Below are 14,817 nucleotides of genomic sequence, written 5' to 3'. Positions count from 1 at the left end.
AAAGGCCTGAGTAAAAGGTGGCGTCTCCACCCAGGTCATCACCATAAGTCATCGCATCAGTGATCTAGGACACTGGCTATAGTATGAAAACTTCTCCTTGAAGTACCATATAGTTTACACACGTGCTCAGTTTGACGAAGTGATTAAAGCAATTCCCATATCAGTCAAACTGTTAGTTCAAAACATAGATAGGCAGTCATGTGTGAATTTTTTAACTGAGTGAAATTCATATAAATTGATATGGAATGCTTGAATAATGTACTGTTCCCAATTAATCTCACAGAAACTCTGTCACCCAACTGTTTTCAGACTGAGAAATTTGAAAATGGAGAACCAAATATATCACTTACCCTATCAGCCCTAAAACCAAAGAAATCCATTTTTAAAACTCTCAACAACATTTATTCATCCAATGAAAAGCTAAGAAAGAGATTTAACATTGATCACAATAATTGTTTCTTTTGTTATACTGAAATTGAAACCACAGGTTGTCCACAGGTCAATGTCTATACTGTGTGACATTCTGGGAGGACTTGCAGGACTTGCTACCATCCAAAATCCCACTACATGTTCCTCTCACAAGAGAAACTATTGTGTTTGGTATTGATCTCAAGGACACTAAAGGTGACTTGATATTAAACAGCCTTACACTACTGGCATTTTTTTAATCTACACATCTAAATGGAGGAAAATTAAACCCCACTTCTCAGTTACTTAAAGGGACTTTATGGCCAATCATCTGAGTGCCTTAAAATTAATGGAAGGAAAATAATCCAAGTCTCTCCTCAAAATTTATGAAGAACTGAAAGTTTTTTATGACCCCTAGATCAACTTAATGCATTTTTCCTTTTCACAATTTTGTTTTTCTGTTTTTTTAGTTTATTTTTTTACTACTTATTGCTCTGCATTATAATATCAATGTTAAATTACTTTTCTATACCATGCCTTGTATGTTATTCCTCTATAATGTTTTTCTATGCCTTGTTGTAATTGTTTTGTTACAAATAAAGTTTTAAAAAATTCAGTCAGCCATCTTTGAAAAAAAAACAAACAAAAGAATGGTATCCCATAGCAACAACAAGATCAAAGAACCGTGTTCTGATGATGTCATCAAGTCAGTTCTGGAATGTGCTATAAAAGGCTTCTCAGAATCAAACCTGCATCAGACACGATTTTCACTGTCGAGTATTCAGACACGAATTTCATCGTCACAAGTTAGCAAAGAAGTTTTACAAGTTCAAACACGAGTTACAATGGAAACGACACAAAGTCAGAGAAAGCAGAGGAGGCAGAGGAGAAACAACGCTGAGATCCATCAGCAGACTCATCAAGTCAAGGATTTCGCCACCAGACGCCTTGATTTCTACCTCCATTCCCTGGAGGAGGAAATAAGGTGCGAGCTTAAGGACAGCGAGGCAAGGCTGACCAGGGGTCGATCTGAGCAGAGGCTCCACTTGGACATCCACGTGGACTCGCTGACCGCTCTCATCGATCAGCTCCAGGACAAGCAAGAGGACAACAAGAGCAAAGAGCAGATGCAGAGTGAAATATGTAGACTGCAAGCCCTGCTAGACGCGGCTCCAGCCAAACATAACCGCTCTGAACAGGAAGATACTGAGACTCTGAAATTACGTTTCAGGAAAATCTGCTTCATGCTGCGGACAGCTCAGAGCGACCTTGAGCAGAAGACATCCTACACCAAAGAACTTGAAGTCAAGTTGGAGGCCATGACCAAAAAGAACGAGGACCTTCAAAGTGAAGTCGAGGCCATGAAGTTACAGGTCCGTGTTGAGAAACAGCTGCGTGCCGTGGCTGAAACCAACATGGAGACGACAACTCATGGCCTTAAGTTACAGCTTTTTGAAAAGAACACCGCGGAGTTTGAGGTTCGCACAAAGGCTGAACAGCTGGAGGCCGAACTTGTGTTTGAGCGGGATCAAGCTCATAAGCTGCAAGAAAAGCTGAACAAAATGGAGGAGAGTGTTGCTAAACAGAAGGAGGATGCAAAAAAGACACTGGAACGAGTCAAGGCTTCCCATCAAGCCCAGCTGGTGGAACAAAAAGCAGAGACCAGGAAGATTTCTTCTGCCCTGAAAAAGGCAGAGGATCTGCTGGAGACTCAGCGTCGCAGCTGGCAGCAGAAGGTGGAAGCAACAGAAAAATCAAAGACTTTATTTGTGGCTCAACTTGAAGAGCAGAAACAAGAAAACAAAACTCTTGCAGATGCTCTGCAGAAGGTTGAACAGCAGCTGGAAACTCATCATAACGAGTGGCAGAAGGAAAAATCATCCCTCCTTCAGGCCACAGAAGACCTCAGGAAGACTCTCCAGGAAAAGGAGCAGGAGTGGAAGAAGAAAGAGTTCTCCCTGAACTCCCAGCTGACAGCTCTTGAGAATCAGCTAGCCAAGAAGAAAAAGAAGAAGAAGTGGTACCGTGTCCTCATGTGTGGCGTCTGAAGATCATCTACAGCCCACACACAGACTTCCAGCTCAGGGACAGGGACTTACACAAACAGGTATTTGTGAGTATTAATCAGTTTTAACCCCCAAACAGCACTTTGAAAACGGCTGTTTGAGGGTCAAGACTTTATGTTCGTGCAGCACGGTGGTCAGCACTGCCCCCCTCACAGCAGAAAGATCCTGAATCTTAAACCCACTTGGATCAGGGTCTTTCTGCATGGAGTTCAGATGTTTTCCCCGTGATTACGTGGGTTTCCTCCAGGAGCTCTGGTTTCCCCACGCTAAAAACAAAAAGAAAGAAAATTGCACATACTCACATATATACTCCCAGCCGTCCGTGAAGAGGGGGATCTCTCTTTGAATTGCCTTTCCCGAGGTTTCTTCCCCTGTGTCTTAAGAACTCTTCGTGGGGAGTTTTTCCTCATCTTCTTGGAGAGCTTGGGCTGGGCGCCTCTTCCTGAGCTGGATCTGCGAGACACATTTAAACACCATCAGCCACATGAATGAACATCACTTTTGTACATCAAAAAAATAAATAAAAAATAAAATAAAATAATGTCATGTTTCTTGGTCATTTGTTGTTTGGAATTTAAAGTTGCACTGTGTGTCACATTTGATATTAAATGGTTTGTCTGATGAATTAATCAGGGACAAACAGTGATCGGTCAGTTTTGTTGACTAGATCTCAAAGATGCTCATCAGCACATGGTCAGTTACAGTTCTGAACAGTTCTGTACACACATACATGCTAAAAGATCTGCCATAAGACCCGAAAAAGGTTGCTTGATTGCAGAAAACAATGGTTTGAACAATGGTGGTTTGGTTGTGACATTAGAATGTGGGACTTTTTTTTACATACAGCCTCATGATTTTAAATAAAATATATGTTGTTGAAATTAGAGGTTATGGTTTGGGAAAGCTGCCTCCCAACTGAAACTACACTACAAATCAGCAAATAAGTCATTCCCAGTAACACCCAGTTGTGATGGAAGATTTTATTTAAGTCATCAAATACATTAGACCATTGAAGAATTAATGCAAATTTAAGATTTATATCTGTAGTAAACCTTTTAAAAAGAATTTCAAATGTGCAAATATTGTTTTTTTGATGACAGGAAAAATTGAGAGCCTGTTAATTCTGCTTAAATTCACTTATTTTGTCTGGTTTATATATTAGGCTAAAAGGTCCTATATTGTTACACAGCCTAAATGCATTTATTTCTGATTTAAAGAACTTAAATACTTAATATGTTCTCGAGAACACAGGTCAACATAATCTAAGACGATCTGGAAATGACAGTAAAACTGGTCACGGCCATTCATTTATGCACATATTAACTTTTACCAAAATGTGTTGATAAGGCCTATTGTGGATTGTTTCTTGATGGTTTATCTTTTTTATAAAGTGGATCCTAAGGAACAAAGTTTGGGAAACACTGCTATGTAAGGGATCCTGCAGGGTTCTGCATCACACTGTCATGATTTATTTCACAATAACGACCTACTCACTGTACATTATCCTGCTTGATACATGGTTATTCACAAAAAAAATCAAAAAATTGACACAAAATATTCATTTCAAAGTGATTTTGGTAATTTAACAGTGACTCTATTTTTCCTGCAGAGTCTATGATTAGAACTGTATCCATAGCAACAGTCTGTTTTTCATAACAACGGTCTGCTATACAGAAATAACACATACATTGTGTCCATGTAGTCCACATGTATCTGAGATGAAACGGTACAAACATTTCATATTGGAATGAAAGAATTAAAATTCTTTATTTCAAACATAAAAAAAATGAAAGAAAAAGAAATAAAACAATAGAAATAAATAAAAACAAACAAACAAATAGAGTTCAATAAACCTATACAGCAAACTCAACAGGCAAATATGGTTCTGCATAGAACCCCAAGTTAGGGTTCTGGGTGGGACCATTACTCCCAATAACGGATCCCCCTATTAGACCCTCTAGTTGGGGGTTCTGGGTGAAACCTTTCATGGATGGTTCTCGGTATAACCCTTTATGTCAGGTTATTTGAAGAACTCTCTGATAGGTTTCCAAGTAGAACCTTTATAAAAGGTTTCACCAGGAGGCGAAAAGAGTTCTCCTATGAGGCCAAGCTGAAGAACCATTTATGGTTCTTGTTAGGAGTTTTATTTCTAAGACCTGCTCTTGTTACATTTAAACAATACTGCACTTAATGCATTAACCCAGCGGTCACCCTGAGTGATGAGTGTGACCCCTAGGGTGTCTTCAGTTACTGCGGGGAGCCTCCAAATTTTTGTTTGATCTATTTATTCCAAAAATATATTACTTGAAATTATGTTTGAAAACACATCATCGTTTTTATGAATGCATACGAATGTTATATCTAAGGCTAAAGAGAGATTTTACAAACACAGATACTGTTGTAACATGCAGCTTACTTTCACATACAGTCAGTCTTGGATCACCTTTAACATTACAATTTATCAGACAATTGCACAAGTCCCTCCAATCCGAGTCCCAAGCAAGTATCAAGTAATTTGGTCCAAGTCTCAAGCAAGTCCCAAGTTTTTTTGTCATGGGCAAGTCAAGTCGAGTCAAGTCACAAGGTTGTCGAGTCAAGTCGCAGATTATGTCAAGTCTCACTATTGTTCCTCATCCAAAAAAGAGCATGCAGTCTAGTCTGCATGGATTAAAGCATAAAGCTGTTAATTTTATCTATTCTTACATTACATGTTTGATCATTTAGACCAAGGTAGATGGGGAAAGGCTACATTCCTGGGCCCAGGTTGGAGGGTGCAGGGGCTGCCAGGACCATAGATAAAGAAACTATATACTTCTATTTCTATATCTATGGGTGGGACCTCATTAAATTATGGAGTAATTATTTAAAATATTTCAAAACAGGCCTATTTGTGGAAAAAAATCTAATATTTGAGTTATCATAATAGCTTTACCCCCACCGTAGTTGTCCTTAATATAGTGAAGAACCCCCCCCCCCCAAAAAAAAAAAAAAAAACACACACAAATGGTTTGGCCATCAAACTTTGACGTTGTCTTTTTTTTGTTCAGTATGCTCTATGTGAAGAAAATAGAGGCTTTAGAGATTTAATAAATTTTTTTTAAAAAGGTGATGACCATAAAGCTGAGACCATTACAGTCTATGGCTGAGATGAGCAAAGTCAACGTAGCGCAGGGTAAAAAAAACTGACAAAACAAAAACAAACAGCGAAGCTATATGTTTACCAGCCTTGTAACGTAATATTGTCCAGCTCTAATGTTAACATCCATAGGTATAAAAGCCACGACACGTCATGTTTTTGACAGGAACAGCTGACTGACTGTCAGAGAGGAGGCAGAGAGAGGAGGAGAGCAGAGCGCTGCGGTCAGGTGAAGGAGGGGCTTGTTGCACCGTGGTGAAGCGGGCGCGCGCGGGGGGAGGAGAGAGAGGAGAGAGCAGCAGTCAGGTGAAAGAGTGATGCGGGAGGGGCTCGTTTGTCGTGTCTCAAGTCGAGGGGAGTCATCAATCTTGTCTCAAGTCGAGGGGAGTCATCTTGTCTCAAGTCGAGTCCAGTCTCGAGTCTCTGACCCTCCAAGTCCGAGTCGAGTTGCAAGTCATCAAATTTGCAACTCGAGTCGACTCGAGTCCGAGTCCCTATGACTCGAGTCCAATTGTCTGCAATTTATTTATCTCTGAAATGATACAAATTATATTCTGTGTGTTTTGCCAGATGAGAATAAAAATGATTTTCTTTTATGCAACTCACACCACCATTTACTTACTTTACTGTATTCTGCAATATATTATAAGACAAATAACTTTCCTGTCTAACTTACTGCAATAGTGGACACATAAAGCTGATGATATGATTTTATTGAATCTCTAAAACCACACCGAGTTACCTGGAGCTGTTTTATATGATTGAACTCTGTACCATAAAGCTGCATGGTAACGATCCTGAAATCTGGCATCTCTGATCAGATGGACCAGAGATCAACCGGGAAGTAAAAATGGAACAATGAAACTATCAGGAGAATATTTTCCACAGCACTTAATGTGGACTGTGGTGGTTCTACCCTTTTTTCTTTACATTTAATAAATAATTTGAAGAGTCTGCTCACTAAAATACTAGATGGATGGAATGAAGCCGATCGGGCCATACATAACATCGACCAAGTCATCCATCACAGAGAAAATACTAAGCTTTTTTATACTTTAAACTCACTGAACTCCTCCCATCTGGCATGTAGGAAGCCCCCAAAAACAAACTGAAACATGTTTGCAAATACTGTTTGGTTCACTTCACCAACTGAGAAGGATCAACTGTTTCTCCTTCATCTTTCCTCTTCGCCTCTCGGCTCTGAAGGCTGAACTGAGTGGCACTTCCGTCCTACATTACTTTTTTTTTATTTCAAGCTGTTTTTTCTTGAATAATTAAACTGAATTTTAATTTCTGCTTGTGAGCTCATTATTTATATACTGAGGTGTCCAAAATAAGTCTACACAATATTTCAAATGTACTTTTTGATGCTTTGAGCGCCACAAGCCGAGAGCCATAGAGATTATATTATCTCTACGGCAAATACATCCAAAACTCTGCAACTCACATCAAAACTATTTAGATGGATGAATAGCACTAAAGGCCTGAGTAAAAGGCGGCGTCTCCACCCAGGTCATCACCATAAGTCATCGCATCAGTGATGTAGGACACTGGCTATAGTATGAAAACTTCTCCTTGAAGTACCATATAGTTTACACACGTGCTCAGTTTGACGAAGTGATTAAAGCAATTCCCATATCAGTCAAACTGTTAGTTCAAAACATAGATAGGCAGTCATGTGTGAATTTTTTAACTGAGTGAAATTCATATAAATTGATATGGAATGCTTGAATAATGTACTGTTCCCAATTAATCTCACAGAAACTCTGTCACCCAACTGTTTTCAGACTGAGAAATTTGAAAATGGAGAACCAAATATATCACTTACCCTATCAGCCCTAAAACCAAAGAAATCCATTTTTAAAACTCTCAACAACATTTATTCATCCAATGAAAAGCTAAGAAAGAGATTTAACATTGATCACAGTAATTGTTTCTTTTGTTATACTGAAATTGAAACCACAGGTTGTCCACTGTATGACATTCTGGGAGGACTTGCAGGACTTGCTACCATCCAAAATCCCACTACATGTTCCTCTCACAAGAGAAACTATTGTGTTTGGTATTGATCTCAAGGACACTAAAGGTGACTTGATATTAAACAGCCTTACACTACTGGCATTTTTTTTATCTACACATCTAAATGGAGGAAAATTAAACCCCACCTCTCCGTTACTTTATGGCCAATCATCTGAGTGCCTTAAAATTAATGGAAGGAAAATAATCCAAGTCTCTCCTCACAATTTATGAAGAACTGAAAGTTTTTTATGACCCCTAGATCGACTTAATGCATTTTTCCTTTTCACAATTTTGTTTTTCTGTTTATTTTTTTTACTACTTATTGCTCTGCATTATAATATCAATGTTAAATTACTTTTCTATACCATGCCTTGTATGTTATTCTTCTATAATGTTTTTCTATGCCTTGTTGTAATTGTTTTGTTACAAATAAAGTTTTAAAAAATTCAGTCAGCCATCTTTGAAAAAAAAACAACAACAAAAAAAATGGTATCCCATAGCAACAACAAGATCAAAGAACCGTGTTCTGATGATGTCATCAAGTCAGTTCTGGAATGTGCTATAAAAGGCTTCTCAGAATCAAACCTGCATCAGACACGATTTTCACTGTCGAGTATTCAGACACGAATTTCATCGTCACAAGTAGGGAAAGAAGTTTTACAAGTTCAAACACGAGTTACAATGGAAACGACACAAAGTCAGAGAAAGCAGAGGAGGCAGAGGAGAAACAACGCTGAGATCCATCAGCAGACTCATCAAGTCAAGGATTTCGCCACCAGACGCCTTGATTTCTACCTCCATTCCCTGGAGGAGGAAATAAGGTGCGAGCTTAAGGACAGCGAGGCAAGGCTGACCAGGGGTCGATCTGAGCAGAGGCTCCACTTGGACATCCACGTGGACTCACTGACCGCTCTCATCGATCAGCTCCAGGACAAGCAAGAGGACAACAAGAGCAAAGAGCAGATGCAGAGTGAAATATGTAGACTGCAAGCCCTGCTAGACGCGGCTCCAGCCAAACATAACCGCTCTGAACAGGAAGATACTGAGACTCTGAAATTACGTTTCAGGAAAATCTGCTTCATGCTGCGGACAGCTCAGAGCGACCTTGAGCAGAAGACATCCTACACCAAAGAACTTGAAGTCAAGTTGGAGGCCATGACCAAAAAGAACGAGGACCTTCAAAGTGAAGTCGAGGCCATGAAGTTACAGGTCCTTGTTGAGAAACAGCTGCGTGCCGTGGCTGAAACCAACATGGAGACGACAACTCATGGCCTTAAGTTGCAGCTTTCTGAAAAGGACACCACGGAGTTTGAGGCTCGCACAAAGGCTGAACAGCTGGAGGCCGAACTTGTGCTTGAGCGGGATCAAGCTCATGAGAGTCTTGCTAAACAGAAGGAGGATGCAAAAAAGACACTGGAACAAGTCAAGGCTTCCCATCAAGCTCAGCTGGAGGAACAAAAAGCAGAGACCAGGAAGATTTCTTCTGCCCTGAAAAAGGCAGAGGATCTGCTGGAGACTCAGCATCGCAGCTGGCAGCAGAAGGTGGAAGCAACAGAAAAATCAAAGACTTTATTTATGGCTCAACTTGAAGAGCAGAAACAAGAAAACAAAACTCTTGCAGATGCTCTGCAGAAGGTTGAACAGCAGCTGGAAACTCATCATAACGAGTGGCAGAAGGAAAAATCATCCCTCCTTCAGGCCACAGAAGACCTCAGGAAGACTCTCCAGGAAAAGGAGCAGGAGTGGAAGAAGAAAGAGTTCTCCCTGAACTCCCAGCTGACAGCTCTCGAGAGTCAGCTAGCCAAGAAGAAAAAGAAGAAGTGGTACCGTGTACTCATGTGTGGCGTCTGAAGATCATCAGTTTTAACCCCCAAACAGCACTTTGAAAACGGCTGTTTGAGGGTCAAGATTTTATGTTCGTGCAGCACGGTGGTCAGCACTGCCCCCCTCACAGCAGAAAGATCCTGAATCTTAAACCCACTTGGATCAGGGTCTTTCTGCATGGAGTTCAGATGTTTTCCCTGTGATTACGTGGGTTTCCTCCAGGAGCTCTGGTTTCCCCACGCTAAAAACAAAAAGAAAGAAAATTGCACATACTCACATATATATTCCCAGCCGTCCGTGAAGAGGGGGATCTCTCTTTGAATTGCCTTTCCCGAGGTTTCTTCCCCTGTGTCTTAAGAACTCTTCGTGGGGAGTTTTTCCTCGTCTTCTTGGAGAGCTTGGGCTGGGCGCCTCTTCCTGAGCTGGATCTGCGAGACACATTTAAACACCATCAGCCACATGAATGAACATCACTTTTGTACATCAAAATAATAAATAAAAAATAAAATAAAATAATGTCATGTTTCTTGGTCATTTGTTGTTTGGAATTTAAAGTTGCACTGTGTGTCACATTTGATATTAAATGGTTTGTCTGATGAATAAATCAGGGACAAACAGTGATCGGTCAGTTTTGTTGACTAGATCTCAAAGATGCTCATCAGCACATGGTCAGTTACAGTTCTGAACAGTTCTGTAAACACATACATGCTAAAAGATCTGCCATAAGACCCGAAAAAGGTTGCTTGATTGCAGAAAACAATGGTTTGAACAATGGTGGTTTGGTTGTGACATTAGAATGTGGGACATTTTTTTACATACAGCCTCATGATTTTAAATAAAATATATGTTGGTGAAATAAGAGGTTATGGTTTGGGAAAGCTGCCTCCCAACTGAAACTACATTACAAATCAGCATATAAGTCATTCCCAGTAACTCGGTTGTGACCCACAGGTGGGTCACGGAAGATTTTATTTGAGTCATCAAATACATTAAAGACCATTGAAGAATTAATGCAAATTTAAGATTTATATCTGTAGTAAACCTTTTAAAAAGAATTTCAAATGTGCATATATTGTTTTTTTGATGACAGGAAAAATTGAGAGCCTGTTAATTCTGCTTAAATTCACTGATTTTGTCTGGTTTATATATTAGGCTAAAAGGTCCTATATTGTTACACAGCCTAAAGGCATTTATTTCTGATTTAAAGAACTTAAATACTTAATATGTTCTCGAGAACACAGGTCAACATAATATAAGACGATCTGGAAATGACAGTAAAACTGGTCACGGCCATTCATTTATGCACATATTAACTTTTACCAAAATGTGTTGATAAGGCCTATTGTGGATTGTTTCTTGATGGTTTATCTTTTTTAAAAAGTGGATCCTAAGGAACAAAGTTTGGGAAACACTGCTATGTAAGGGAACCTGCAGGGTTCTGCATCACACTGTCATGATTTATTTCACAATAACGACCTGCTCACTGTACATTATCCTGCTTGATATATGGTTATTCACAAAAAAAATCAAAAAATTGACACAAAATATTCATTTCAAAGATTGATTTGGTAATGATTTTGGTAATTTAACAGTGACTCTATTTTTCCTGCAGAGTCTATGATTAGAACTGTATCCATAGCAACAGTCTGTTTTTCATAACAACGGTCTGCTATACAGAAATAACACATACATTGTGTCCATGTAGTCCACATGTATCTGAGATGAAACGGTACAAACATTTCATATTGGAATGAAAGAATTAAAATTCTTTATTTTAAACATGTAAAAAAAAATGAAAGAAAAAGAAATAAAACAAAAAAAATAAATAAAAACAAACAAACAAATAGAGTTCAATAAACCTATACAGCAAACTCAACAGGCAAATATGGTTCTGCATAGAACCCCAAGTTAGGGTTCTGGGTGGGACCATTACTCCCAAGAAGGGGTCCCCCCTTATTAGACCCTCTAGTTGGGGGTTCTGGGTGAAACCTTTCATGGATGGTTCTCGGTATAACCCTTTATGTCGGGTTATTTGAAGAACTCTCTGATAGGTTTCCAAGTAGAACCTTTATAAAAGGTTTCACCAGGAGGCGAAAAGAGTTCTCCTATGAGGCCAAGCTGAAGAACCATTTATGGTTCTTGTTAGTAGTTTTATTTCTAAGACCTGCTCTTGTTACATTTAAACAATACTGCACTTAATGCATTAACCCAGCAGTCACCCTGAGTGATGAGTGTGACCCCTAGGGTGTCTTCAGTTACTGCGGGGAGCCTCCAAATTTTTGTTTGATCTATTTATTCCAAAAATATATTACTTGAAATTATGTTTGAAAATACACATCATCGTTTTTATGAATGCATACAAATGTTATATCTAAGGCTAAACAGAGATTTTACAAACACAGATACTGTTGTAACATGCAGCTTACTTTCACATACAGTCAGTCTTGGATCACCTTTAACATTACAATTTATCAGACAATTGCACAAGTCCCTCCAATCCGAGTCCCAAGCAAGTATCAAGTAATTTGGTCCAAGTCTCAAGCAAGTCCCAAGTTTTTTTGTCATGGGCAAGTCAAGTCGAGTCAAGTCACAAGGTTGTCGAGTCAAGTTGAGTCAAGTCACAAGGTTGTCGAGTCAAGTCGAGTCAAGTCACAAGGTTGTCGAGTCAAGTCGCAGATTATGTCAAGTCTCACTATTGTTCCTCATCCAAAAAAGAGCATGCAGTCTAGTCTGCATGGATTAAAGCATAAAGCTGTTAATTTGATCTATTCTTACATTACATGTTTGATCATTTAGACCAAGGTAGATGGGGAAAGGCTACATTCCTGGGCCCAGGTTGGAGGGTGCAGGGGGTGCCAGGACCATAGATAAAGAAACTATATACTTCTATTTCTATATCTATGGGTGGGACCTCATTAAATTATGGAGTAATTATTTAAAATATTTCAAAACAGGCCTATTTGTGGAAAAAAATCTAATATTTGAGTTATCATAATAGATCCCCCCAAATATATCACTTACCCTATCAGCCCTAAAACCAAAGAAAAACTCTCAACATTTATTAATCAAATGAAATGCAAAGAAAGAGATTTAACATTGATCACAATAATTGTTTCTTTTGTTATACTGAAATTGAAACCACAGGTTGTCCACTGTATGACATTCTGGGAGGACTTGCAGGACTTGCTACCATCCAAAATCCCACTACATGTTCCTCTCACAAGAGAAACTACTGTGTTTGGTATTGATCTCAAGGATACTAAAGGTGACTTGATATTAAACAGCCTTACACTACTGGCATTTTTTTTATCTACACATCTAAATGGAGGAAAATTAAACCCCACTTCTCAGTTACTTAAAGGGACTTTATGGCCAATCATCTGAGTGCCTTAAAATTAATGGAAGGAAAATAATCCAAGTCTCTCCTCAAAATTTATGAAGAACTGAAAGTTTTTTATGACCCCTAGATCGACTTAATGCATTTTTCCTTTTCACAATTTTGTTTTTCTGTTTATTTTTTTTAACTACTTATTGCTCTGCATTATAATATCAATGTTAAATTACTTTTCTATACCATGCCTTGTATGTTATTCTTCTATAATGTTTTTCTATGCCTTGTTGTAATTGTTTTGTTACAAATAAAGTTTTAAAAAATTCAGTCAGCCATCTTTGAAAAAAAACAACAACAAGAAAAATGGTATCCCATAGCAACAACAAGATCAAAGAACCGTGTTCTGATGATGTCATCAAGTCAGTTCTGGAATGTGCTATAAAAGGCTTCTCAGAATCAAACCTGCATCAGACACGATTTTCACTGTCGAGTATTCAGACACGAATTTCATCGTCACAAGTTAGCAAAGAAGTTTTACAAGTTCAAACACGAGTTACAATGGAAACGACACAAAGTCAGAGAAAGCAGAGGAGGCAGAGGAGAAACAACGCTGAGATCCATCAGCAGACTCATCAAGTCAAGGATTTCGCCACCAGACGCCTTGATTTCTACCTCCATTCCCTGGAGGAGGAAATAAGGTGCGAGCTTAAGGACAGCGAGGCAAGGCTGACCAGGGGTCGATCTGAGCAGAGGCTCCACTTGGACATCCACGTGGACTCGCTGACCGCTCTCATCGATCAGCTCCAGGACAAGCAAGAGGACAACAAGAGCAAAGAGCAGATGCAGAGTGAAATATGTAGACTGCAAGCCCTGCTAGACGTGGCTCCAGCCAAACATAACCGCTCTGAACAGGGAGATACTGAGACTCTGAAATTACGTTTCAGGAAAATCTGCTTCATGCTGCGGACAGCTCAGAGCGACCTTGAGCAGAAGACATCCTACACCAAAGAACTTGAAGTCAAGTTGGAGGCCATGACCAAAAAGAACGAGGACCTTCAAAGTGAAGTCGAGGCCATGAAGTTACAGGTCCGTGTTGAGAAACAGCTGCGTGCCGTGGCTGAAACCAACATGGAGACGACAACTCATGGCCTTAAGTTGCAGCTTTTTGAAAAGGACACCGCGGAGTTTGAGGCTCGCACAAAGGCTGAACGGCTGGAGGCCGAACTTGTGTTTGAGCGGGATCAAGCTCATAAGCTGCAAGCAAAGCTGAACAAAATGGAGGAGAGTCTTGCTAAACAGAAGGAGGATGCAAAAAAGACACTGGAACGAGTCAAGGCTTCCCATCAAGCCCAGCTGGAGGAACAAAAAGCAGAGACCAGGAAGATTTCTTCTGCCCTGAAAAAGGCAGAGGATCTGCTGGAGACTCAGCGTCGCAGCTGGCAGCAGAAGGTGGAAGAAACAGAAAAATCAAAGACTTTCTTTGCGGCTCAACTTGAAGAGCAGAAACAAGAAAACAAAACTCTTGCAGATGCTCTGCAGAAGGTTGAACAGCAGCTGGAAACTCATCATAACGAGTGGCAGAAGGAAAAATCATCCCTCCTTCAGGCCACAGAAGACCTCAGGAAGACTCTCCAGGAAAAGGAGCAGGAGTGGAAGAAGAAAGAGTTCTCCCTGAACTCCCAGCTGACAGCTCTTGAGAGTCAGCTAGCCAAGAAGAAAAAGAAGAAGAAGTGGTACCGTGTACTCATGTGTGGCGTCTGAAGATCATCTACAGCCCACACACAGACTTCCAGCTCAGGGACAGGGACTTACACAAACACAGGTATTTGTGAGTATTAATCAGTTTTAACCCCCAAACAGCACTTTGAAAACGGCTGTTTGAGGGTCAAGATTTTATGTTCGTGCAGCACGGTGGTCAGCACTGCCCCCCTCACAGCAGAAAGATCCTGAATCTTAAACCCACTTGGATCAGGGTCTTTCTGCATGGAGTTCAGATGTTTTCCCTGTGATTACGTGGGTTTCCTCCAGGAGCT

At 39.9% G+C, this 14,817-nt stretch overlaps 3 protein-coding genes across 3 annotated transcripts; all 3 read left to right on the top strand.

The window, feature by feature from the left end:
- Positions 1-1,196: 1,196 nt before the first annotated feature.
- LOC146323421 (uncharacterized) lies at positions 1,197-2,456 on the top strand. The gene has a single exon (XM_084723054.1). The coding sequence runs from the start codon at positions 1,254-1,256 to the stop codon at positions 2,454-2,456; it is 1,203 nt and encodes a 400-aa protein (XP_084579180.1). The 5' UTR covers positions 1,197-1,253.
- Positions 2,457-8,310: 5,854 nt separating this feature from the next.
- Positions 8,311-9,480, top strand: LOC146323420 (uncharacterized). The gene has a single exon (XM_084723048.1). It carries the CDS (start codon positions 8,311-8,313, stop codon positions 9,478-9,480), a length of 1,170 nt encoding a protein of 389 aa, XP_084579174.1.
- Positions 9,481-13,342: 3,862 nt separating this feature from the next.
- Positions 13,343-14,545, top strand: LOC146323419 (uncharacterized). The gene has a single exon (XM_084723037.1). The coding sequence runs from the start codon at positions 13,343-13,345 to the stop codon at positions 14,543-14,545; it is 1,203 nt and encodes a 400-aa protein (XP_084579163.1).
- Positions 14,546-14,817: the final 272 nt, after the last annotated feature.

The sequence above is a fragment of the Lutjanus erythropterus genome, chromosome 7 (genome assembly GCF_056507025.1).
Source record: "Lutjanus erythropterus isolate fLutEry1 chromosome 7, fLutEry1.hap2, whole genome shotgun sequence".
Lineage (NCBI taxonomy): Eukaryota > Metazoa > Chordata > Actinopteri > Lutjaniformes > Lutjanidae > Lutjanus > Lutjanus erythropterus.
The sequence above is the reverse complement of the archived record's forward strand: the minus strand, read 5'-3'. Positions and strand labels throughout refer to the sequence as shown.